Source organism: Ctenocephalides felis, unplaced genomic scaffold (genome assembly GCF_003426905.1).
Source record: "Ctenocephalides felis isolate EL2017-DRISC unplaced genomic scaffold, ASM342690v1 CF-g0.4_SCAFFOLD_03571, whole genome shotgun sequence".
NCBI classification, from domain to species: domain Eukaryota; kingdom Metazoa; phylum Arthropoda; class Insecta; order Siphonaptera; family Pulicidae; genus Ctenocephalides; species Ctenocephalides felis.
This window is the reverse complement of record NW_020539725.1, coordinates 48,253,578-48,277,872: the sequence shown is the minus strand read 5'-3', so window position 1 is coordinate 48,277,872 and position 24,295 is coordinate 48,253,578. Positions and strand designations below refer to the sequence as shown.

General features: G+C 28.9%; 2 protein-coding genes across 2 annotated transcripts; one reads left to right on the top strand and one right to left on the bottom strand.

Moving 5' to 3' along the window:
• The first annotated feature begins 8,247 nt into the window (after positions 1–8,247).
• On the top strand, positions 8,248–13,383 carry LOC113386182. Its single transcript, XM_026623979.1, has 6 exons — positions 8,248–8,294; positions 11,310–11,524; positions 11,742–12,122; positions 12,189–12,386; positions 12,774–12,863; positions 13,160–13,383. The coding sequence occupies exons 1-6, from the start codon at positions 8,248–8,250 to the stop codon at positions 13,381–13,383; spliced, it is 1,155 nt and encodes a 384-aa protein (XP_026479764.1).
• Positions 13,384–14,930: 1,547 nt separating this feature from the next.
• On the bottom strand, positions 14,931–20,507 carry LOC113386181 (delta-like protein C). Its single transcript, XM_026623978.1, has 8 exons — positions 20,415–20,507; positions 18,128–18,266; positions 17,856–18,014; positions 17,574–17,765; positions 17,271–17,468; positions 16,027–16,206; positions 15,319–15,507; positions 14,931–15,166 (listed from the first exon to the last, which is right to left on the bottom strand). The coding sequence occupies exons 1-8, from the start codon at positions 20,505–20,507 to the stop codon at positions 14,931–14,933; spliced, it is 1,386 nt and encodes a 461-aa protein (XP_026479763.1).
• Between the last annotated feature and the right edge of the window lie 3,788 nt (positions 20,508–24,295).

Here is a 24,295-nt window from a genome sequence, read left to right as displayed (position 1 = left end):
TTAATTCATTTTAATTATCATTGAACAACATAAATCTTTATTAAAATTGTGTTTTTTTTTGTAGAAATAAATTACATTTTAGTAAATAATTGTTTATTCATCCAAAATAGATTTGGTCAGGATGCGGCCAAACTTTGCTACGTTTAAAAATGTCTTGAAAAGATTTTAACTGTTTTATTAATTCGTTTCAATTATTATTGAACAACGTAAATCTTTATTACAATTGTGTTTTTTTGTAGAAATAAATTATATTTTATTAAATTATCGTTTATTCAAAATAGGACTTTTGCTTTTTTATGACATCAGAAATTGCTCTAAAATTTTAATGATATTGTTCCATATATAATAAAAATTTTGCACCTGTAATATACACGTCAGCATGCTAAAAAAATATTATTCGTTTATAAGCATACATACATACATCTCATAGTATAAACAATTATATTAAAAAATGTTTCTTTGGCATACTTTTGAACATGTTGACTTTTAGTATAGGTAAAGAAAATAAGAAAAAATTGTTCTACTAAGAGAACAAATAAGAAAAATCAGTTTCCCAAATCTTTACTTTTCTAAACATGATCTACTTGGAAGTTCATATATAATAAATGGCATTTAACTGATTTAATTGCCCAAACCCAAATTCTTTCTTATTTTTATAGTCTAAATTTTAATAAATCAAATAATAAAATTAAAATAAATCAAATAATAAAATTAAAGAATTAAATTATTTTTTTTTAAATAGTTGTGAATTCTTTTAAGCTGTACTGTACTATTGTTTGCTTATTGCGGTCGCACCATTTGGATTTTTTTTATAAAAAAACAACCTCTAGTTATTATCATATTTTAACTTTAAATTACCCAGTTATTGCAACATTATTGTTGTCCATAATTTTTTTCTAATACTATTTTTTTTTCATTTTACGATGCGGTTTGCTCTACTTTATATGGTACATAACTTGGTGTCACTTTTTCGCAAAAAAGTGCCCGATATGTAATTTGCAACAGTGCCTGCACTTGCCAGCAAGAAATAACCGTTGACAATTTTCATTTTAGAATGTCCATGAGTATGACTATTACGTATAAATATTATGTAAAACATATCTAGCCATGCGCAAGTTGCAACTATATCTATATAAAACATTGAGATTTTATAAAATGTAAATTGCATATTACTTTTAACCATAAATGTGCTCGAATATGGAGCAGGTAAAGCATATATACGACAGGACAATTTATTTATAAGTTAAAGTAAAAATAAACTAAAACTCATTTTAGACTGAAGCACTTTATTAGAAATTTTTTAAAATGTTTCATAAACAAAAGGTACACTAACTTCCATCAATGATAGCAACGATTCTGGCTTCAATTAATTTTTATTACTGTTTTAATTTAATTATTATGAATTGATTAAAGTGATTGCAATATATATCATAGAACAATTTATCAAAATATGAACACGTAGAAATAGTTAAAAACAGAATAAATTGACAAAAAATACAATTATACCTTAAAATGTAATCATAACATCAAATTTAAATTTCCAAAATTATTTATCATTTAATATTAGAGTTCTCTCCATAAAGTGAAATATAATTATTTTTATATACCTTTATATTTTTTTAAGCTCATGGAAGGATAGCTTATAAAACGCTGGTTACCTTCACAAAATTAAACCGTTCTAGTTCAATTATTAATAATCTTATATAATAACATGATTTGGAAAAGTAATTTAGATAAATAATATACATAAAAAAAGGAAAAAAAATTAAAAAATACAATATAATTTCATATTGACGTTTCAAATAAGATTTCGTATGAATCGATTTAGTGCAAAAATAATCATTAATAATATTTGTCGCTTCATTAACTTATTAGAACTATTAATAAATGTTCTTTGAAATTTTGCTAAAGTTAAAAGCTCTTCACTCTTTTCTCAAAATTTTTTACAATTAGTCTTCAGATTGTTTAAGATCAATTCCAGACGTATAACATAACATTTTATAGAAAACGAATTTTATAGCAAAACCATTATTATTAAAAGAATTTCCATTATATATATTTATTTACAAATTTTTGAGTTAGTTAATTACAGAAATTATCCTAGCATGCTAATTGCTCAATAAAGTTGTCGGTGCGACATGAGAGAAGAAATAGTTATGAAATATGATTGAATTCTCTTTGTTTAACCGCAAATTTATTATTGCTAAATTATAAATCACTATAAGAGACAACGGCAAAATAGAGCTTTTTTAACGCCTAGTTAAATTTAAGTTTTTTTAAGAGGTGAATTTTGCAATTTACTGCGCATTTTTAATGTATACATATATCGATAAATTTATATATATATATTTTCAGACTATAACATACACACACACACACACACACACACATATATATATATATATATAATATATATATATATATATATATATATACATCATATTCATTAACATGTATATATTATAATTCTTACTAGTTTAATCTAAATGTAAATATTTTGTACATTTTGTATTGTATTTTGAATTTTATATAAAATATAATGTCTTATAATTATACGTAATGTAAATTGTATTCAATAAATGTATCAATATGATATGAATTAATAGTGTTTTATTATGTTCATATTTTTTGTGTTTTTTTACGTTTTTTACTAGCAATCAGAACTAAAGTCTTCTATTCTGTGAGCCAATACATTTCTCTTCGAAGTCGCACTTCAGAAGGCAATTTGAATTATTTTACTAATTTATTACGTTTATTTTGTTGACATAAATTAATTCTCGTTTGCCTACTTTGTGTTCTTTTTTTGAACCTACTAGTTTTTATCAAAATATCTGCAAATTATAAAATAAAGTTCTAAAAATTTATGTTATAAAATAAGGTAACCATCCATTTTACACAAAATTTTAATCTTAGTTTGATCAAAGAAATTCAACGGATGCATATGTCAACATTGCTTAAATAGCATTCAAGTAATTTTATGTTTTTTTCTGCGAATTTTACAGATATTGAGTTTAATATTTTTTGTAAGATCATGAGATGCTACAATAATGCAGCCTTGGTCAAATGAACTTACAAGAAAACCCTCAGGTTTACTCTTTTTATAATTAAACCACTTCTCATAGGCCTATAATATTTTATGGGGTTCCGTTTGACTATCAACTCTATCACTTATGCAAAATTTCATAAAAAATCCTGAGAATTCCCTTGTTAGAAAAATGCACATGATTTTGGAATTACATAAAATAATGAAAAAAATTGAAAGTAAACGCCGTAATTTGATGCTGGAAGAAACAAGTACGTATTAGATTTAATGCAATTATTCAATTATTCAATAATTATTTTTTTAAAAAAGAATTTAAAAAAACATGAAAGTCACCATTGTGTAATATTTTTTAAAGATTGGTTCATCGCATGCGGAAATAAGAAAACTAAAAAAAAAACTGCACGTGTTTAATAACATATGAAGTAATAACTTATTAATGAAATATTCACATAGTGCCCTAGATATAACACCATTTTATTTTAAAAAAACTTTCTTATGTCACCGTGCAAAAATAACCACCGTAACAAAATAGATCAAATTCCAGATACGTAACATAAAATGAAATATTATTTAATTCATAACCGCATTCAATCGTTTCCATTTCATTAAAAATCGACAAAATCAAAGGAAATTCATAACTCGCTTTACGGAGGTAAATACTAGATTTGATACTTTTACTTTTGAACATTGTTGCATAATACAGTCTGTCGAAGTTATCGTTTTAATATGAAACGAATCATAGGTCTATAAATCGGTCACTTTATCAACAAAAAGGTTTCTAAATTATTATTTTTTAGCAGCACGAAGGAGTTTATATTTTTGCCAGAAAATCCAATTTTCTTGTTTAATGTTTTCTTGACGTTTCAAGTGATTCGGATTCTTTAGACTGCGGTGTATATTTAAACTAAACCATATTTTTTTTTATTCGACAAATATTCAGTTACCATCTGCCTATATATGTACATCTTCTTCGTTACTACTCTTTTAGAATGAATCTATTACTCATATTTTACTTTATAAAAAGTTTCGTTACATATTACATACACTAAAGACATTTTTAATAAGTGGTATATAAATAATTATAGCATTTATTACACATAATTGACTTTCACGTATCTAATACTTTATCATTTACCGAATGCGCCATAAACGCACGAGCTTAGTATTCAAGGTTTGGATTTGAAAGTGCATTTTCTCTTATTGAGTGCTATTGTTCAAATATATTCATTTAATAGCACAATAAATGTATTAACTTACAACTTTCAGTTAAATTAAAAACTAGTGGTATATGGCTTTGTACCTTAAGGCAAATTGCTGGAACTTCCCGTACCGTAATGAAATTTCGAGGAATATTGAATGTTTTCAAATAGATTATTATAAATATTGTAATATTGTCTAATATTTATAAGAATTATATAAACTGAATTGCAAAGTTGCAATTATTTGTTTAAAGTATATTAGAACTTAAGTCAGAATTAAAAATAAAATCTAAATTATTTTCGATATACAAACAGAAATTTTTTTTTAAAAAAAATTTGATACAATTTTTTTTTTCAAAAACAATTATTTTGTTAAAACAAGCAGAAAATTCTTTGAATCAATTAAATCGGACGCTAAGTTCTCTTAAATTTTTTTCACATTTAGCTCTGTATCTTCGAAATGCCTGGGCCTGCCTTTGCCAAAAACTAATAAACACTTCTCCAATAATCAATTGAATGTTTTTTAATATCACTAATTGAAATTTTATTCTCACAAATATGATCCGTTTTCAATCAATTCTTCTTATTTCTGTCACTCTATGTCTATGTATCCTGCTGCTTATCTCCACTGCTGGACTGTTTGCCAAAAATAATCAACACACCTCCCTATCAATAGGAATCGAATGTTTTTTGAACCATTCAAATCGGTTGATCCATTCTCTTAAAAACTGACATTTGCTCCATATCTCCGAGGTCGCTGAACCTGCCTTGCCAAAACCTAATCAGCACATCACCCTATCAATAGAAATCGATTGCTATACGCCCCAATCGTCGACAAAAAATTGTCTCCACACATACACACACACATTCACACATACATCCATTTTTTCTGAGATGTGCCAAAATGTTCAGAAACCTCTGAAACGTGAAGATATGCAAAAAGTTTCATTATAGATTTTTGGCCCATTAATACAACTTACCCTATGGGAAGTTGAAAAACTAAAAAAGTTTGTTTTCGATAGAAAATCCAATTCACTCAGTTTAGGTTTTGATGACATTTTAAGTAATTTTGAATCATCTGACATTTGGCGAGCGTATGTATGTTGTGTAAAATCGATTTAAGTTTTGAGAGAAATAACTTTATACTTATTAAAAAATACGGCTTAGTAGATCGCCACGAAAAACTAGTCTTTATCAATTATTATTCCACCTAGTGTTTTTCAACCACTTTGTATCATGAAACAGATATTTTTTTAAACGCGTCATTTAAATATATATCAATTTTTGTACTAGATTTATAAAACTATATTTAATAATAATGAATTATATATACAGTTCATATAATAATTATATATTCTTGAATAAAAAATCATTGAACGGAAGGCAATAACCCAGAATAATATCTTGCAATTTCATAATGACTCGATTATTAATAAATAAGTATACAACAAGTTTTTCACAGTGACTCAAAAAAATATGTAAATATATTAAATCACGTTTAAGTAATAACTAACTTGAACTCACGAGGAGAACGGAAAATATAAATATATCAGCCGTCAAATGAATCACCGGAAAAACATATGTCTAGCTTTTGAAAGTTGACTTGTTTAGTGACGGAGTAAAGGTAAGAACTTGAAAGAAAAAAACAGGTCAATTCAGCTGAAAAGCACTTAAACACATACATTTTATAAAAAATATATAAAAATAAAAGTTCTACAGCACGAGTCAAACTCTATAAATCTATTAAATATAACAGGTTTAGGAAGCAACCAACATTCATTTTCAATAGGTAACCTTCGCAACAAACACATTTTTCTTTATGCACCTTATTTAAATTATAGTTCTTTTTTTTTTAATTTCCCGCAGGGTAAGTTATGGTAATTGCAAAAAAATCGAAAATAAAAATTTCGAAAAGGTTTTGGGCTTCCTTACAAAAACGGATGTATGAGTGTGTGTGTGTTCGGATACAAATTTTCGTCGACGATTTCAGGAACACGGTCAACCGATTTCAATGATTCGATTTCTATTGATAAGGAGGCGTGCTGATTAGTTTTTGGCAAAGGCAGGTCTAGTTGTTTCGAAGATATGGGACAAAACGTGTCAAAAACGGTAACCTATTTTTAATAATTCAAAAAACATTTTACTTGTATTGACAAGATGAACAACTGATGATATTTTTGGGAAGGCACGTCTAGCGGTTTCGGAGATCTAGTAAAAAACTAGAACTTTACTTTGTATAAACTGTTTGATATTTGATTATTTTTTATTTTTATTAGCATTTATCTAAAAGGGCTGACTTATTTCCCAATTTGACGCAGCAATGCCCGAGAAGAACTTGGAAATATATTTTAGGTATAGTTAAAATTTGATTTGATTTATTATTCATGGTTTATTGATTCAAGTTTGCGTTGCAGTTTACTCATTAAAATATTAAATGACACGATTAACATTTAATAATTATAAATCGTTTAAATACCACGTTAGGCCGATCTTGTATGGAAAGACACGCCCATACTCCTTTAGACACAAATATACACAGGCGAGTGAACAAAGCCAATATCTCAAATAAAAAATTAAAAGAAATAGAAAAAAGTTTTTATATAAATAAAAGTGACAGAAACTGTCTGTTCCCTGAATGTGAAACAATTATTACCACACAAAGCCAAAATTTCAAATAAAAAAATTAAAAGAAATAGAAGAAAGTTTTTTATAAATAAAATTTACCGAAGCTGTCTTCTCACTGAATGTGAAACAATTATGTTTAATTTAATAAACTCTTGAAAGTGCACCAGTCCAGTAATTTAAGCTTAAATTAGGTAAGAATCTCGGAATTCGAGATACCCAGCTATAAGTCTGTAAATACTTGTATATTGATACCTAAAGGTTGTCTCAAAACCTATGGTAGGGTGTATGCAAAATATGTAGATTTTGAGACAACTTTAGGCGTCACTATACAAGTATTTACAGACTTACGGCTGAGGATCTAGAATTCCAAAGTGAAACTTACTATAATGACTGGACCAACAGTTTCTGCATTAAGGCAGGTAATTATGATATTTTAAGTGAATAATGATGGTATTCCACAGGTTCAAAATTTGCAAATTTTAGAAAAATACATTAACAATATAAACTTTTTTACCAGCCAGGTGAAATATATGCGAAATGTTCAAATTGGTTCGCCTACAAAAACCAGTTACTATAACGAAATTGCCACTTAAGTTTCGCAAATCGAGTTCGATATCTCCAAATGGCAATGTTCTACTAGTCGTATGCCAATTTTCGAATAAAAATACAAATAACTACATAAAGCTATGCACATTATTCTAGGCGCGACCTTGCGTCGATTTATTCGTTTGTGCCTTGCGAATACCAATTCGGAGAACGTTTAAAAAATCAAACCGGCGCGTGATTCGTATGCCCATATCAAAACGATAAGAAATGTCTTCTTCAACAGTGAAAGCCTTACTCGCCCTGTGTCTGGAATAATCAATTAATATCAATTGTATTAAGAGAAGCGTAAGTGCGGTCTCCGGGCTAAAATTGGACACAAATAACCACATGTTCCTAGCTATGAACACATGGTATTCTAATATTGTCTAGTCAAATAACTATATATACAGGGTGTCACAAAATTCAACGTCAATCCGAAACCGGGTGAAAGATTTGATAGCAACTAACATAAAAAAATAAAAAAAAAATATGTACATTAAAAGTAATGTTCTTCTAAGTACAACCTAGAACTTTGGTCCAACAATGACCATCATGTGGTTATTGTAGTTAATTTTCACAAATTATGTTCTTCTTCTAAACTTTGGAACCATAACCGTGAATAAAATTTCTAGAAACAAAGTTAAAAATTTTCCCAAGTTTATCAGAATTAATATTATTTGTTAACCTATGAGTTTAATATTTTCCGAATTGGTCGAGTTTGAAAGGCCCTAAATGAAATGAACTAAAATGTCTAGACATTTATCAATTTTTTTTGCATTTAATCAGGATTTCAAAATGGTACAATACTTGTTAGTTTCATACAATAAAAAACGAGTAAAAAGGTAAAAACCTAAAAATAACACAAAATTTACTGATGCAATTTACTAACTCAGTTCAAATAATTTTGTCTCAGTCATTGATCTTGTGCGAATAAACAACATTTAAACCGATTGTGCAAATAGAAAAAACTCACTCACGTGATTAATAAATGCCCCCAATTTCAAATATTATGAGAAAAACCTTGAATGATAGAATAGTGGTCGTAGTACTACTTGTAGTAAACCTAGTACTATGAATAGTAAACGTAGTACTATGAATAGTAAACGTAGTACTATGAATAATGAACGTAGTACTATGACTAATAGAAATAATGAACGAATTAAGGGCACTAAACAAAGTATTACGAATAGTATGAGGAGAATTCATGAATGAATAAATAGTAATCATTGTACTAAGAGTAGTAAACGTAGTACTACAAGTAGTAATCGTAGCACTATGAATAGTAAACGTTGTACTACGACTAGCACGAGTAGTATCTTGAATAAATTAAGAGTAGTAAATATAATATTACGAGTAGTACGAGGAAAATTCATGAATGAATAAGTAGTAATCGTAGTACTACGAGAGGTAAACATAGTACTACGAGAAGGAAACGTAGTACTATGAATAGTAAACGTAGTACTACGACTAGTACGAGTAGTGTCTTGAATAAATTAAGTAGTAAACATAGTATTACGACTAGTACAAGGAGAATTCATGAATGAATGAGTGGTAATTATAGTAAACGTAGTACTACGAGTAGTAATCGTAGTAAACGTAGTGTCAATGAACGAATTAAAAGTAGTAAACGAGGAGTATTCAATGAATGAATGAGTAGCAATCATAGTACTACTCGTAGTAAACGTAGTTGTAGTAGATACTACGAGTAGTAATCGTAGCACTATGAATAGAAACGTAGTACTACGACTAGTACGCGTAGTATCTTGAATAAATTAAGAGTAGTAAACATAGTATTACGAGTAGTATGAGGAAAATTCATGAATGAATGAGTGGTAAACGTAGTACTACGAGTAGTAATCGTAGCACTATGAATAGTAAATGTAGTACTACGACTAGTACGCGTAGTATCTTGAATAAATTAAGAGTAGTAAACATAGAATTACGAGTAGTACGAGAAAAATTCATGAATGAATGAGTAGTAAACGTAGTACTACGAGTAGTAATCGTAGCACTATGAATAGTAAACGTAGTACTACGACTAGTACGAGTAGTATCTTGAATAAATTAAGAGCAGTAAACATAGTATTACGAGTAGTATGAGGAAAATTCATGAATGAATGAGTAGTAAACGTAGTACTACGCGAAGTAATCGTAGTAAACGTAGAATCAATAAAAATGCGTATTTTATCTTCCGTTTACCATTAAAATCGATTAAGATTATAATACTATATTGCTTTGCTATCTTGAAATTAATTTGTTTTAAATAAGTAGAACTAATAAAATTAATTGGATCATTATTGAACTTTTTTACTATATAAATATATCTGCCGAAGTATAAATAGTTTTTCTTTTAATTAATATCTACAATAAAATTTAATCAAAGTAAACATAACGCAAAAAAAATATTTATTGTTGTAGTCTCAATGTGAACCTTGATATTGATTCGTTGTGTATCAATGCTCAATGATAGAGATCAGCTCGATCCCCGCTCAACTAAATCGAAATCGCGATAAAAGATGGTACAAATGTCTCCAAAGCTTAGTTTTATTTTTTAACTATAACTAATTGTTCTTACACAAATAATTCCATTAATCCAATAAAAAATGAACAATTTTTACTAAATTATAAAATTTTAAATAAAAAGTTAAAATAAAGATAAATTATCAGATATAAAAATCAGTTTGTCAAAATGAGGATGAAAAGTGTGACTATAAGTTTTTCAATATTTGTGATATTTGTACTACTTCTGACGACAGTTTCGGCAGGACGCAAATTTCGTTCCAGGCATAGGAAAAGAGGAGTGTTAAACCATATAAGGTAGATCAATATAAAACGTATTAGAAATATATTTTGAGCACACTATAACATAAATTAAAATAACAATCAATACGATAACACTATATCTTCAAGATGATGTTTTTTCTTTCAATTTTATTTATTCCATATAATTTAAATTTGATCCTGATTTTTCTTTAACATGACTGGGTTCAAAATCACATGTATGTTCCAATATGTGAAAAATAAAAATACATTTGAATGAAATTGAAATTGATTTTGAATTGTTTTTGTTGTCTGCATTTAATTAAATTTTAGCTAGATTTACCAATATCTTACACATACCGAACTCTAAACGATATTGAATTTAGTTTTAGTTCTAGTAAAATTAATTTAGGTAGTTTTATTACAATTATTCACTCATCGAAATTCAAAATAGTGAAGAAGTTTTTACTTAATAAACGTTGATAAGAAAAAAATAGATCATTGACAAATTACATAATTTTATTTTGCAGCTTTTATTTTATTCGAAGTCTTGTTCATTAATATGTTTACATTGGTGTGTTTTTTGGTTTTTGTTTATAATATGGTTTTTTTCTTGTTAAATTTGTTTATCTGCTAATCGATGACACACATACAGTGCCAAAACGTACGTAAACATTTTTTCTCCTAACGACATCTATTTTTCAACTGGACCCTAATCCTTCCTTTCCTATCTGATATTGCGTGACTAAACACTTGAAATTGTATAGAGAATTTGGACACCGACGATCGTTGATGGGGCAGAAGACAGTATATTGAACGACTTGTAACGGATAACGCATAATGCTAATTTAGGTTTCCATATTTTAAATTTTAAATTATAACACACTGATGATAAGACAAACCTAGTCTCGAAGATTATTATTTAATAAATTAGTGCAAAAAAGAGTGTTGTTTGTTCATATTTCCAAATTAATATCTATTTATCCACTCAGAATACATTTATATTATATATATATATATATATATATATATATATGTGTGTGTGTGTATGAATTACTCGTAAGGCAATTGGTTATTATAAACGATATATTTTACAGATATCCAGGAAGTCCATTTAAAGCTCCGATATCATACGCCCTACGGCCAGGCGGCGCTACAGTGGTTTCATATTCTGCCACATCGCCCCTGGCAAATTTTAGGAAAATTGTTTTGCCGACGCCAACATTAGTAGTTGGCCAAAGACCTGTACATTTTGATGAAGGATACGTACATAGACCTATGTTCGTACAAAGGCCCGTGCATCCAGTATTTGGTCAGTAAATTTATTTAGATGATAATGATTATTTGTGCAGATTGAAATAACAAAAAGATATAGAATTTGATTATAAAATATAAATTATTCTGATGTAAAATATAGAATCAACCATTTCCTATGAGTTGGTATATAAAAACTGTTGTTAAATAATACCAATTGCACAACAAAACTGATCACTAGTTCAAAACAATTTTTTTAATTATTACCTTCACAGGAACCCACGTCCCTGCCTCAACACCAGCTGTAATCGCTGATGGGCAGCATCAACACATTGTAAACCCTGTCCATTTAGGACCCAGACCAGTTGTGGAAAATGAGCCTGTGCATTTATATCCTATCAACGTACCATCAACATCAGGCTTTATACTGCGACCTTCCTATCCAGTCGCGCAGGATACTAGGCCTGTTCAGATTAACCCTGGTCATTTATATCCTGTAAATGATTCGCCAACACCTGGCGTAGTAGTGGAAAACAGACCTTCGTATACTCCAGGCCATTTGTTTCCTGCTTCACAACATGAAGATACAGTAAGGCCGGTGCAAGGGCCGATAGTGAATGTGCCGTCTGCACTACTTCCTGCCCATTATTATCCTGGTAAGAAATGATTAATATATGTAACTACAAAAAAAAGATTTTCTATTATATTGTATGTTTATTTAGCAAACGGGTTCGGAATTGGTCCGATCGCACAAATGCCGGCCACTGGCCATGCATATCCAGGAAATGATGAAGCGGGCCCGGCGGTTTCAGTAGTTCCTGCTTACCCATCAAATTATCCAGGAAACCACTATCCAGATAATTCAGCTAGCCCGCCTACTACTCAAGATGGTGCTTATCACTATTATATTATCATTGACGGTAATTATCAGTTCGATTCTTTGGTACGTCGATGCATGCTAAGTTTTGGGGCAAATACCCTGGATCATATAATAAAGTAATGCAATTAGAAGCCAAACTTACAACGGCAATTTTAAATGCCTTCGTGTGACTATAAATAATTGTGAATTTATTAATTATTTATGTTACTTTATTATAATGCATTAAGTTCTGTCGTTAATGCAGTTTGGCGTATTATTATTTTTTGAAAGACTACCAAAGAACAGAACTTTGAAATAACGTATTAAATAAATATTAATCAGTTAAAATTTGAATATATTCTAACTTTTATTTTTTCATTGATTCCTTATTCTAAATGCTTGCTTATTATAAATATGTATAAAAGATTATTTATGAATCTCCAATTAGACGCATCTGATGCCAGTGCCTCATCACACCCAACGCAGCATCATGAAAGTCAGCAACCAGACAATATTTATTATACGCCTGGAAATACAGGTAAATAAAATTTGTCCAAATCATATTTTACTTTATATGATAAGTAAATATTTAACACAACCAGAGTGAACCAATTTCACTTTTCAAGTCATTTTGAATAGTTTGAGACCAAAATTGAAAAAAAAATGGCTGTGTATGTATGTTTATATGTTAGCCAAAATTTGAACTTTCGTCCATGTTTTCTTGGACTGCACCATTTTCAAAAATTGAAAAGTCATTTCACAAAAATTTCTTTGTAATTTTTCTCTCCGTTCGCTAACAAACTATTTCTTAAGGCGTGTACGTGACACCTTCAGTTGGTGGCCAAGGATCCACCAGCCAGCAGTCACCTTGGCAACCAATGATGACTCACCATTCTTCGCAAGACTCGTCCAGAAGTGCTGGAAGCGACGGTTACCATTATCATCAGCCGCACGAAATGGCTTCAGCTCCTTCTGTTGGCTTACTTCCGCCTTACGGAAGTCAACATGGTGAACGACAAAGTCAGCAATACCACAGATACGAATATACAGATTATTGATTTAATCACTATTTTAGTTAATATCGATGTTGTATAGCTCAAAGCTGCTGAATTATTTATTTTAGGTTAAGTTAATATTAAAAACATAGGACATACTTCAATTGATTCTGATAAATGTATGCGCTCTTAAAGTAATTGATTTAAAATCATGCTGTAACATTTTCGAAATTCATAGTTATAAGGTGTCATTTTTCTAATTATAAGTCAAAACCGTCAAATAAGAAGCTTTTCATAAGATTTGCAGACTTTTAGTGAGAACTTTATTATTCAATTGTATGCAGTACTCTTTTTATCTATGATATTATATCATATATCGATCCATATGTTTTTCTCGCTTTTGAGCCTTATAAATATTTTATTCAATTTTATACATAAATAATTTAAAAAAAATATTACTTGTTTGTTTGTTTCCATAATTTGTGTTAATTTATCTATTAATTTTTCAAAAACCGGAAAATCTGGGACAAAAGATCAAAATCCGGTACAAATGATGCTTAAAAAAACGGGACACAAGGTGGAAATCTGGCACTGTCTCGGCCAAATCGGGACGTATGGTCACCTTAATAGTTATCGATTTATTTTTCACGGATTTTATTACCCTTAATCATAACCACGTCAATATTTTAGTATTTGTTGTTGTTGTGTGCTTTTTGTAATTTGTAAAAATAAATAAAGTATTTAAATTTATATCAATAAGCCAAGCCATAGTATTCTTATTACATATAAAATCTAAGAACGATAAATCATCTTCTCTCTTATAGCTTGCAAGTGAAGTTTTACCATATAATGACCAAAATACTTCTACATTTTTCTATCCAAGTACATATATAAAAATAATAGTAAGCATAATTCTATGCAATATTTGTCTGCGATCGGTTGTATTGATTTTTTATTTCTGATATTTATTCATAAATTTACTATTATATTTAGTTTATTGTACTTCAAATAATTACAACTAATTTAAGACAAAAATGCTTAGGCTAAGCTGATAATCATTATTTGTTACTAGTCCAAATGTAATGATATTTGCAAATAGGTATTACATAATGTTCAGTAAAATAAAATATATCATAAATATACTTTTAGTTTTAATGACAGGACTTACAAGTTTCCAGTTTTGATATCCATCACCGACAGCTGACGAAAACATAAACTTCTTCCGCAAGATAGTAATGAAAGGAACGTAAATAAATTAACACCAATAATATATTTCACTTGTATTTTGTAGCTCAAATAATTATAAATAAATAATTAAATTAAAAATAAATAAATAAATCTAAAACTAGAACTAGAAAAGTGAGCACATACTGCCAATCAGTAGTCACCGCCAATTTTGCTGTCAAAATATAACATGAAGTTTTCCAATGTCGCTAACAGCAAAAATATTTTTATGTTGGTACAACAATATTTGATCGAATTAAATGAAATTTATCGATAATATGATTTGTCATTCACAAATTAAATCTATTATTGTGACTATTACTTTAAATATTTATACTAAAAATTAATGAAATAAATAGTTAATAAATAAATTAAACTAATAATATCTATGCCTCATTTTGAGAGACGTCATCGACATTTTGTAATTTAACAAAATTTTCTTTTTCTTTATCTAATGAAGGAATTTCCTGCGATAAATTAGGTATTTCTGAAGATTCATCATTCGTTTTATCATCTGTCATTGTTTTGTTATTGTTATCAGCTGGAGTGGTCGTAACGTTTTGTTTCGCCGTTTCATTTGTCAGTGGTATGGGTCGTTTGCTTCCATGGTCAACATTAGATCCTAAATTTGAAATAATACTTTAAAACTAAATAGTAAGATAAACTTACATCTAAATCAACTTTAGATTTGAAAAAAAAAAATGCGGAATTTGATACAAATATTTTAACTATCTTCATGAATATTCAAATCTAATTTTTGTTTCAATTTCATACCTTGATTTGCCATGACGATAAAGACTTGATGTTGCTGGGCCATTGTTTGTGGTTTCTTTTTGTTGATGCCTGCAACAGATGACATTAGACCCGCCGGAAGCTGGATTTGTACAGGTTGATCCGTGGGGACTGGACGCTCCAAGAAAGGTATGTAATTCGGAGAAGAAATAGCAACATGCTCTGGTGCAGCTGAAAGAATTATAATGTGAAATAATATTTTTAGTAATCATTATAATTGAATATATAAAAATCCATTTTTAGCAAATATTTTTAAATCTCGTTAAAATTAATTAAATCCGTTAATATAGAAATCCGTTTTTGTTATGCAAAATGGCCGCGGTTTCAAAAATGGCCGCGGTCTCAAAAATGGCCGCGTCAAATTTGAAAATTTAAAAATGTTAATAGATTTTGTCGAGTTATAATAACAAATAATTAATAAATTTTTATCCACTCATATAGATATTGAATTGATCGTAAAAAGTTAATAACGTTTAATTGAAAAACATTTTTATTAATTTTTGGCAAAGTTTAAACAAAATATTCCTCCTAATAGGTGGAAGCAATTCTTAGCTCTGACAATAATTAATCTTATCATTTATTTTAATTTCAATTTTTGTCACAAATGCTATTAAAACAAACTATTGACATTGGATAATTTTGATTAAAATAGAATAGAAATAACAAGCAAGTGTGTCCATTAAAACTCACCCATAGGAAAATCTCCTACATCGCTAGGACCTTCAGTAATAGTTGAATTGTCAATGGTTAAGCAGTTCGGAGGATATGTTCCTGGTGGGCAGAAACATTCGTAGGAACCTTCACTTGCCGCACGTGAAACACATCTGCCTGGACCGCAAGTGTCTGGATTCTTTTCACAGTAGTTCAGTTCTTTAAAGAAAAAAAACGCATAATAGTTAAAATTATTTACATACTTTTTCATCAATTATTTATAAATTTAATTCACTTACATTGTCTGTTACATACGAAAAATCATTAAATGGGTCTTTAAAACATATCAAAGACATTTTTCAGGATATTAAATAAAAATGGATATTATCATAAAATAATAATAACTCAACATAATAAAAAACTACATGCATTTTATTCGAATTCTTTTAAAAAAAATGGCTTAGATTCGACTGGATTAGATAAGTTTAATTAGATCTTATTGAACAATTTATTCTTTATTTTATGTGGCTATAAATTTTAGTGCAGTTTAGTTTTTGTATAATCTTGTTTTATATTTTATATAAATATTCGATTAATAAAATATGATTTCAATATTAAAAAAGAATATGTATTTAATTGCATATGCCATTTATAACCGCTATAATATAGATTATGAGTATGAAATTGAATGTATTCTAAGTCGATTTGCTTTATTCTATAAACAATACTATTTCTGATAATCTTGAAATAATTTTGTACTTATAATATACGTTCACTTTTGACATTATTATATATTACATTTGCAAACTGTACGAGCCACGCCCAATGATTTTAGTATTTAATTAGCATTTATATTATCTTGTTCTATATTTAAAGCATGGTATAAACGGTAACATATAAGTTTATTTTTCTCCATTTGGATGCAAACTAAAGTTAAAAAGTGGTTCACTAGATAAGCACTTACCACTTAGTACTCATGTAATATAAACGTATAACTTTTTTAGGAAAGATAATTTAATATGTAATAAATAAGATAGCTTATGGCATTAATGTGTGAAGGTATATGACTAACAGTTTACTTCAATTATGAGCAATTTATTTTTTTGCAGTTTTGTATAACACTAAATAGGTTACTGTAATTATTTTGAAACTAATTTCGTTTTGTACGGTAAACTTCAGAAGGATATATTTTTTCATATTTAATAACAATATGATAAAACCTTTTATAAAATCCAACAATATATCTTTTATTTTAGGCATAAAAAACACTGATTAAATATTACCTTCATCACAAAGCATTCCACCCCAGCCTTGTTCACATCGGCATTCCCAAGGTCTGATGCAAGATCCATGCTCTTTACTACAGCCAGGATAAGGATGGCATTGTGTGCAATTTGGACCAGTCCAACCCAATCTGCATCTGCACTCGCCTGGACGTCTGCATGTACCTCGTTCGCGATCACAATTAGCTGCGCATATTGCTAAAAAAATAATTAAATAACTTTAATAATCACAATAAATAACATAAAAGTTGAATGAGTATCAACTATTTGACTTTCAATTTATGAATTTTTTATATTACTCACGTGTCTGACATAATATGCCTGTATATCCTGGTTTGCACCTGCATTCTAATGGTTTTCTACATGTACCGTGCCTGCATCCTGGTAAAGTTTGGCATTCTGTGCAGTTTCTGCCCTGCCAGCCTAGTCTGCATCTACACTCATTCGGAGCCTCGCAATAGCCTCGGGCAGGATGACAATCTGATCTGCATAAGGCTGAAAATATATGAATATCACATAAAAATATCTGATAATGACTGAAGTCAAATTTAATTAGAATAGGGTAGATATATTGATTGTACTTACGTTCACTGCAGAAAATACCATCCCATCCAGGAAGACATTGGCATTCAAAACTTACATTGCATATCCCATGTTGGCATCCTGGTAATGGGATACACTTATTACAATGTTCTCCATAAAATCCCAACTTACATCGGCATTCGCCGGGTCTTTTACAATAACCTGCAATAATTCAGTTTAGTTAGAAGATTATCAGTATTCGATTAATCAATTTAAATAAGATAAAAAAGTATATAATATAATGGCAAGATAATAATTTATTAATTTCTATGTACCTTGGAGTGGATCGCAACCTGGTCTACATTTAGGAACATCACATAAATCACCGGTCCATCCTGGTAAGCATCTCAATTCTCCATCATCATCACATACATAGTGACTGTGAGCATTCTGAGATGCTGGTACTTCGCAAGCCTGCAAGAGCAAAAGTTCATCATATTTCATAAATTAATAACAAATATCAACATTTATAATGAATTTATATTTGTCTCATAAAATCGACACGTTACTGATAGGCAAATGAGCCTTAACAAATAATCTTCATTTTTATCAAAAATCTATACTTGCTTTTAAATTTTTATATGAAGGATTAAATGATCCGAAGCTAACAATTCGATTCCACATATAAAATTTAAAAATAAAGAGAATAGATACAAGATATAAGTTAAAAGATTTATCTGAGAGAATCGAATTAGTGTTACTATAAGTATTGGTATATTACTTTTCTAATTGATTTTAAATCGTGCATACGCTAATTATTTGCAAGATTAATTTCTATAATTTGCAAGTACCGACAACCTGCAATAGAATTAGTCATTATTTACACGTAAATAAACAATTTGCTAAACAGTCTATTTGAGTTGCACAATTTGAAAAGTCTTGGATATCAAGTAACAAGAAATCGATATATCAATTTCTCATTGGTAATTTATTCTATTCTCCGTTCGCTTTAACTTTGTCGCTTTATAGAGGTCGATATTATAAAAAACAATTTATAATCATTAATACAAAGTCTATTTATTATTACGGTACAGAAATTATCGCTAACTAGGTGTTGTAGTGGACACATGGTACTGAAATTACAATATTATAAAAAAAACTTTTTCTCTATAAAAAGATTCAAATCTCATATATTAAAGGTTGAAGTACTCAATAACGCAGTTCACACTTTATATACAGAAATTTTATGTCTTATACGTCTTATTATGTCTTTCGACAGTATTCTAATATTTTTATCAAGACTTTTGTTATCAATAGTGAGCATTTATAGAGTCTTCACTAATTATCATCATTTATTTACGTGACCGATATGGTTTCAAATATGATGTAATTCTTGAAGTTTTTGAAGCATGCATTGGCATCCACAAATAAAATTAATTATTCCTTTAATAAGGTAGTCATCAAAATTTACAATATATATGTTACAACAGTATTACACAATTCTTTACATTTTAGGAATTGGAGGTAACATTTTTACCTCCACAATTTTATTGCTTAATTCAAATATTTTAATATGAAAGATATAAATCAAGTTAATAATAATAATAAAATTTGCAATTTGTTTTATTTGTTACAAAGACATCTTGATTTAAATAAATCCGTGTTTGAGTCGATAGTTACTCGTGATCGATTCAAAAACATTAAACAAGTAGTTTCGAAAGGCGTTATAAATATTATATATATATATATATATATATATATATATATATATATATATATATATATAAATATTATGGGGCACACCTTCGCTAGTATTCACAAACTCGGAACAATCTCTTGTGAAACCAACTTCATTGAAACTTCAATTACTGCAAATTAATAATAAAATATTTCACAATAATTCGAAATTTTAGATAGAACAATACTTTCTCTAGTAATTATTTAATTAAATTATTATTTCGTCAGATTTTCTGTACGATTATCTTCTTGCTCCTAATTCAACATATACTTTTACCAAGATTATGTAATAGTAATAAAAGTAAAAATAAAATATAGAAAGAATAATATCAGAATGCAAGACTACCGTTATGACCGACAATTCTAACCAAAATAAGTTTTTTAACATTATTTTTTTATCAGACTATATGTTCTATAAGCTGTGTTTGCGGTCGTACGTTCTCAGTGAGAATTTCTCACCTGGGTAGTCCAGTCATTTAAGCTTAAATTAGGTAAGAATCTCGAAATTCGAGATACCCAGCTGTAAGTTGTATATTGACATCTAAAAGTTGTCTCAAAACTACATATGGTAGGATGTACGCAACATATGTAGGTTTTGAGACAACTTTTAGACAATAATTTACAGACTTACAGCTGGGTATATCAAATTCTGAGATGAACTTACTATAATGACTGGACTATGGTATTTTTATTGAGAATGCAACCAAGCGGTCAACCACCCTTCTTTTTTATGTGTAAAATATTTATATTAATTATGTATATCTAATAGTGTTAGCATGTGTGTGATGAAGGCTGCTTCAGCAATGCACCACAATTAGCGATTATCACTTATGATTATAACGATAACCTCGAAAGAAAATTTAATATTATACTCTATTATTTTACCTGTTTTTTCCATTTTGGTACATATCTTACAGCAGGTAGAACAGCTGTGATGCAAATTGCTAATATGAGCGCCAGTTGCAGCGGCGACTGCATCCTGGAAAAGTAAAATACATATTTTAATTATATATGTTTTGTTCATGATTTCAATATATGTTTTTAGTATTGTGATCAAAATGTTTAACATATAAAAATTCACAAAAAATTCTTTTGATATCAAATCTATTTTTATATCGCTTTGATCACTATTAGCCAGTGATCTATCAATATGCCTTTATTGGTGTACTTGGCATAGACATGAAAAAAAAATCTGCTTTCCATATTTTTTTTTAAAAATTTGAAGTAGTGTAATATTTTATATTTAAATTCAAAATCATCGACAAAATTTCAATTTATAATATGCGGTTAAACATCTATACTTATAAGGTGATCATATTTTTAACTTCCCGTAGGGTAAGTTATAGTAATCGCAAAAAAATCGAAAATGAAAATTTTTATATATCTTTACGTTTCAGAGGTTTCTGAATATTTTGGCATACCTTAGAAAAAATGGATGTATGTGTGTGTGTGTGTGTGTGTGTGTGTCGTGTGTTTGTATGTGCGGATACAAATTTTCGTCGACGATTTCGGGAACACGGATCAACCGATTTCAATAATTCAAAAAACATTCGATTTATATTGATAAGGAGACGTGCTGATTAGTTTTTTTGCGAAGGCTGGTCTAGCCGTTCCGGAGATACGGGGGCAAAAAGTGCCGAAAACGGTACTCAGTTTTTTAAGAAACGGAGCGTCCGATTTTAATAATTCACAAAAACATTTTACTTGTATTGACAAGATAAAGAATTGATCAATGTTTCATAAAGGCAGGTCTACGGTTTCGGAGATATAACGAAAAAAGTAAAAAAAAATGCCATTTGGCGATCAAAAATGATCATTAGACATATGCACATCAAATTTCAGATATTTTATAGAGATTTTAACATAAGTATAAATTTTGTTTATTTTCCCTATGGTTTCCGTATCAATGTTTACCCGTTAGACAGCGACGCCGCGCTTACGCGCTTTATATTTCGTCTCTGCAGTTAAAGCAGTACGATTGCTCTAAAAACAAGTTCAGATCTTCCCAAAATATGTCAATATAAAGAAAACATTTTTCTTAAAAAAAAAAATTAAAAAAATTTTTTTTTTTTTAAATTTTTTTTTAAAAAATTTTTTTTTTAAAAAAAAGTAATTTTTTGTCCAATTTATAGTTTTCTCAAAATCTTATTTTTTTCGAAGTAAATTTTTTTCAATTTTTCAATTTTAATCGTTTTTGAAAAAAATAATATTTTTTGGTACGGGAAGTTCCAGCAATTTGCCTTAAGGCACGATGCCCTAATTGCCTTAAGACAGAATTCCACTTACAGCTAGTTTTGCATGAAATCCGGGACGTAAATATTGTCTTTAGAAAAAGCCGGAACGCAAGGCGGAAAATCGGGACTGTCCCGGCCAATCCGGGACGTATGGTCAACTTAATACTTATTGCAAAATAATATTTGCTTAATCGATTCTTTACATCTCATATGTATTTATCAGTATGATTTGTTCTGTTGCATTAGTCCACTAAGCAAATATAAATAAATCTTATCACTTTCAAATAAAACTTTCTGTAACTAACGACAACCAGTATGGCAAACCAAGGCAAACATATAAATTAAAATATTTAATATTAATAAAGCAGCCATTCATACTATTAAAAACATTTTGCAACACATTTTAGTGTATAAAAATAATTATATAAGTTGCATCAAATACGTTAATTATTGTTCAAAGTCAACTAAAATTATGTTTGTGAAATACTTTTTCAAAATATAAATATCAAAACGGTGACATAGATTTTTTCGAAATTAGCGTTTGTCCATTGTGTTTATATAGTGTATCGTATATTCTATTGTTTTATCACCTTAATTTTTTATGAAACTAAAATGTACAAAACTACTAAATGTGTTAAAGCTGTACAAGTATGTACAAACATGCAAAAAGAAATAATTTACAAAAATTGCGTTGCCTCTAAGATCAAATTATAATTTATATTGAAAATAAAGTTTCAGTTTAATATATTAAAGTTCCATTTATAAAAGTTGCTGGTATTTATATGTGTATTAGAATAATTATTTATTATGGTTTAATGAACTTAGAATTCACCTGATGCAGGAAATGACCAGGTTCTAATAAAAATGAGAAATATTTGTCGTATTAATTTGTTAGTGCACGCCAGCAAAGAAAAAGATCAATGAACTTCGAATGGATATTTATCTCAGGTAGTTCGACGTATTTTAGTTCGAATAGATGTTTACAATTAGTTACTGAAATTGGCGGAAAAAACGAAAATAGTAGGTAATATATTAACAAAAACTTGCCCATAAAATAGCTCCAAAAATCTTATTAAAATTGTATTTTTTTTAAATTGACAAAAGTATATATATTAAACAGCGATATATATATATATATATATATATATATATATATATGTATATATATAAATATATGTGTGTATGTACGTATATATATGTGTATTTATATATGTATGTGTATGTTGTAGGTATATAGGTATTTGTATATGCGAAGTTTTGTACTATGGGTATACATTTGTATATATGAGTATGTATATATATGTATATATTTTTAACATAATAATTTAAAACAAATTTTATAAACAAACCGTCTCATTCCATAGAATATTTTTTCTCCTAACGACATCTATTTTTCAACTGGACCCTAATCCATCCTTTCCTATCTGATATTGCGTGACTAACTACTTGAAAACCACATGAAATTGAATAGAGAATTCGGACACCGACGATCGTTGGTGGGGCAGAAGACAGTATATCGAACGACTTGTAATGGATAACACATAATGCTAATTTAGGTTTCCATATTTTAATTTTTAAATTATAACACACGGGTGATCCCTCCGAGACCTCCTCCCGCCCTGGAAGGTCTCCCATAAAAAAATGCGAATAATCGTCATTTTTTCTTCTTGACGTGACAAATATTAGCAATAAATGTTTTTTTAAAACTGATTTTTGCCGGATATTAAACCATACATGCACATAAAAATGCTTTACAAAAAAAATATTTACATGTTAGGCCATGTTGACTTTGAAAAGCTTTTCAGAATATGAAACATATCGCTCCATGAACTGCATTAGATTGGCCAATATTAGTTTCTAATACTACTTTTAAATATTAGTTTTTTTTTCGAAACTGGTCTCGTGTAAAAGTGTGTGGACATATGGAGTACATACTATTGAATATGTTCGCCGGTCACAAGCCTTGCTCGTTCGTCATACGGTATGGTTGAAACTTTCACCAGGTGCGCTTTTTCAGTGCAAATAAAAAATCAATCTCTAAATATAAAAAAGTACAAAAAGGTGTTCCAGTTCTAGTTGCATTTGTAATTATTTCCCGATACTAATAATCTAATCCCAATAATCAAAATAATTATGTACTTGCGGAAACTTTGGAACTTAAGCTTCTTGAAGGAAAGAGTTAATTCTCATGAATAAATCCGCCTTGCTAATTTCATGTTATATCGATTTTGTAATTCATTCTAAATCATTTTAGAGCAAATTTGGAAAAAAATATACGTGGGCTGACATTTTCTCCAAAACGCCTGCACCGATTTCAAAAATTTAGAAGCCATTCGATGAAGCTCGATAAGAACTCGCGTTGGTTAGTGTTTCAGGAGGATTGGTCAAGTCATTCCTTTAGAATTAGAAAATTTTCGTCAAGTTTTCGTAAAAAAATCCATTTTGATATAAAAATTAGTTAAAGAATCCATTTTCAAAACTCCAAACCTATTTAAATGATTTTATTTGCTTATCGTGCTGACTAGTCTTTCG

Excerpts from the sequence above, each read along its gene's own strand:
- LOC113386182 (XM_026623979.1), top strand. The coding sequence starts at position 8,248 with ATGGTACAATACTTGTTAGTTTCATACAATAAAAAACGAGTAAAAAG. Across the intron at positions 8,295-11,309 it reads AATAAAAAACGAGTAAAAAG|ATATCCAGGAAGTCCATTTA; the intron begins GTAAAAACCTAA and ends TATATTTTACAG. Across the intron at positions 12,864-13,159 it reads TTATACGCCTGGAAATACAG|TTGGTGGCCAAGGATCCACC; the intron begins GTAAATAAAATT and ends TGACACCTTCAG.
- LOC113386181 (XM_026623978.1), bottom strand. The coding sequence starts at position 20,507 with ATGCAGTCGCCGCTGCAACTGGCGCTCATATTAGCAATTTGCATCACA. Across the intron at positions 17,766-17,855 it reads TGGTATTTTCTGCAGTGAAC|CCTTATGCAGATCAGATTGT; the intron begins GTAAGTACAATC and ends ATATATTTTCAG. Across the intron at positions 16,207-17,270 it reads TGGAATGCTTTGTGATGAAG|AACTGAACTACTGTGAAAAG; the intron begins GTAATATTTAAT and ends TTTTCTTTAAAG.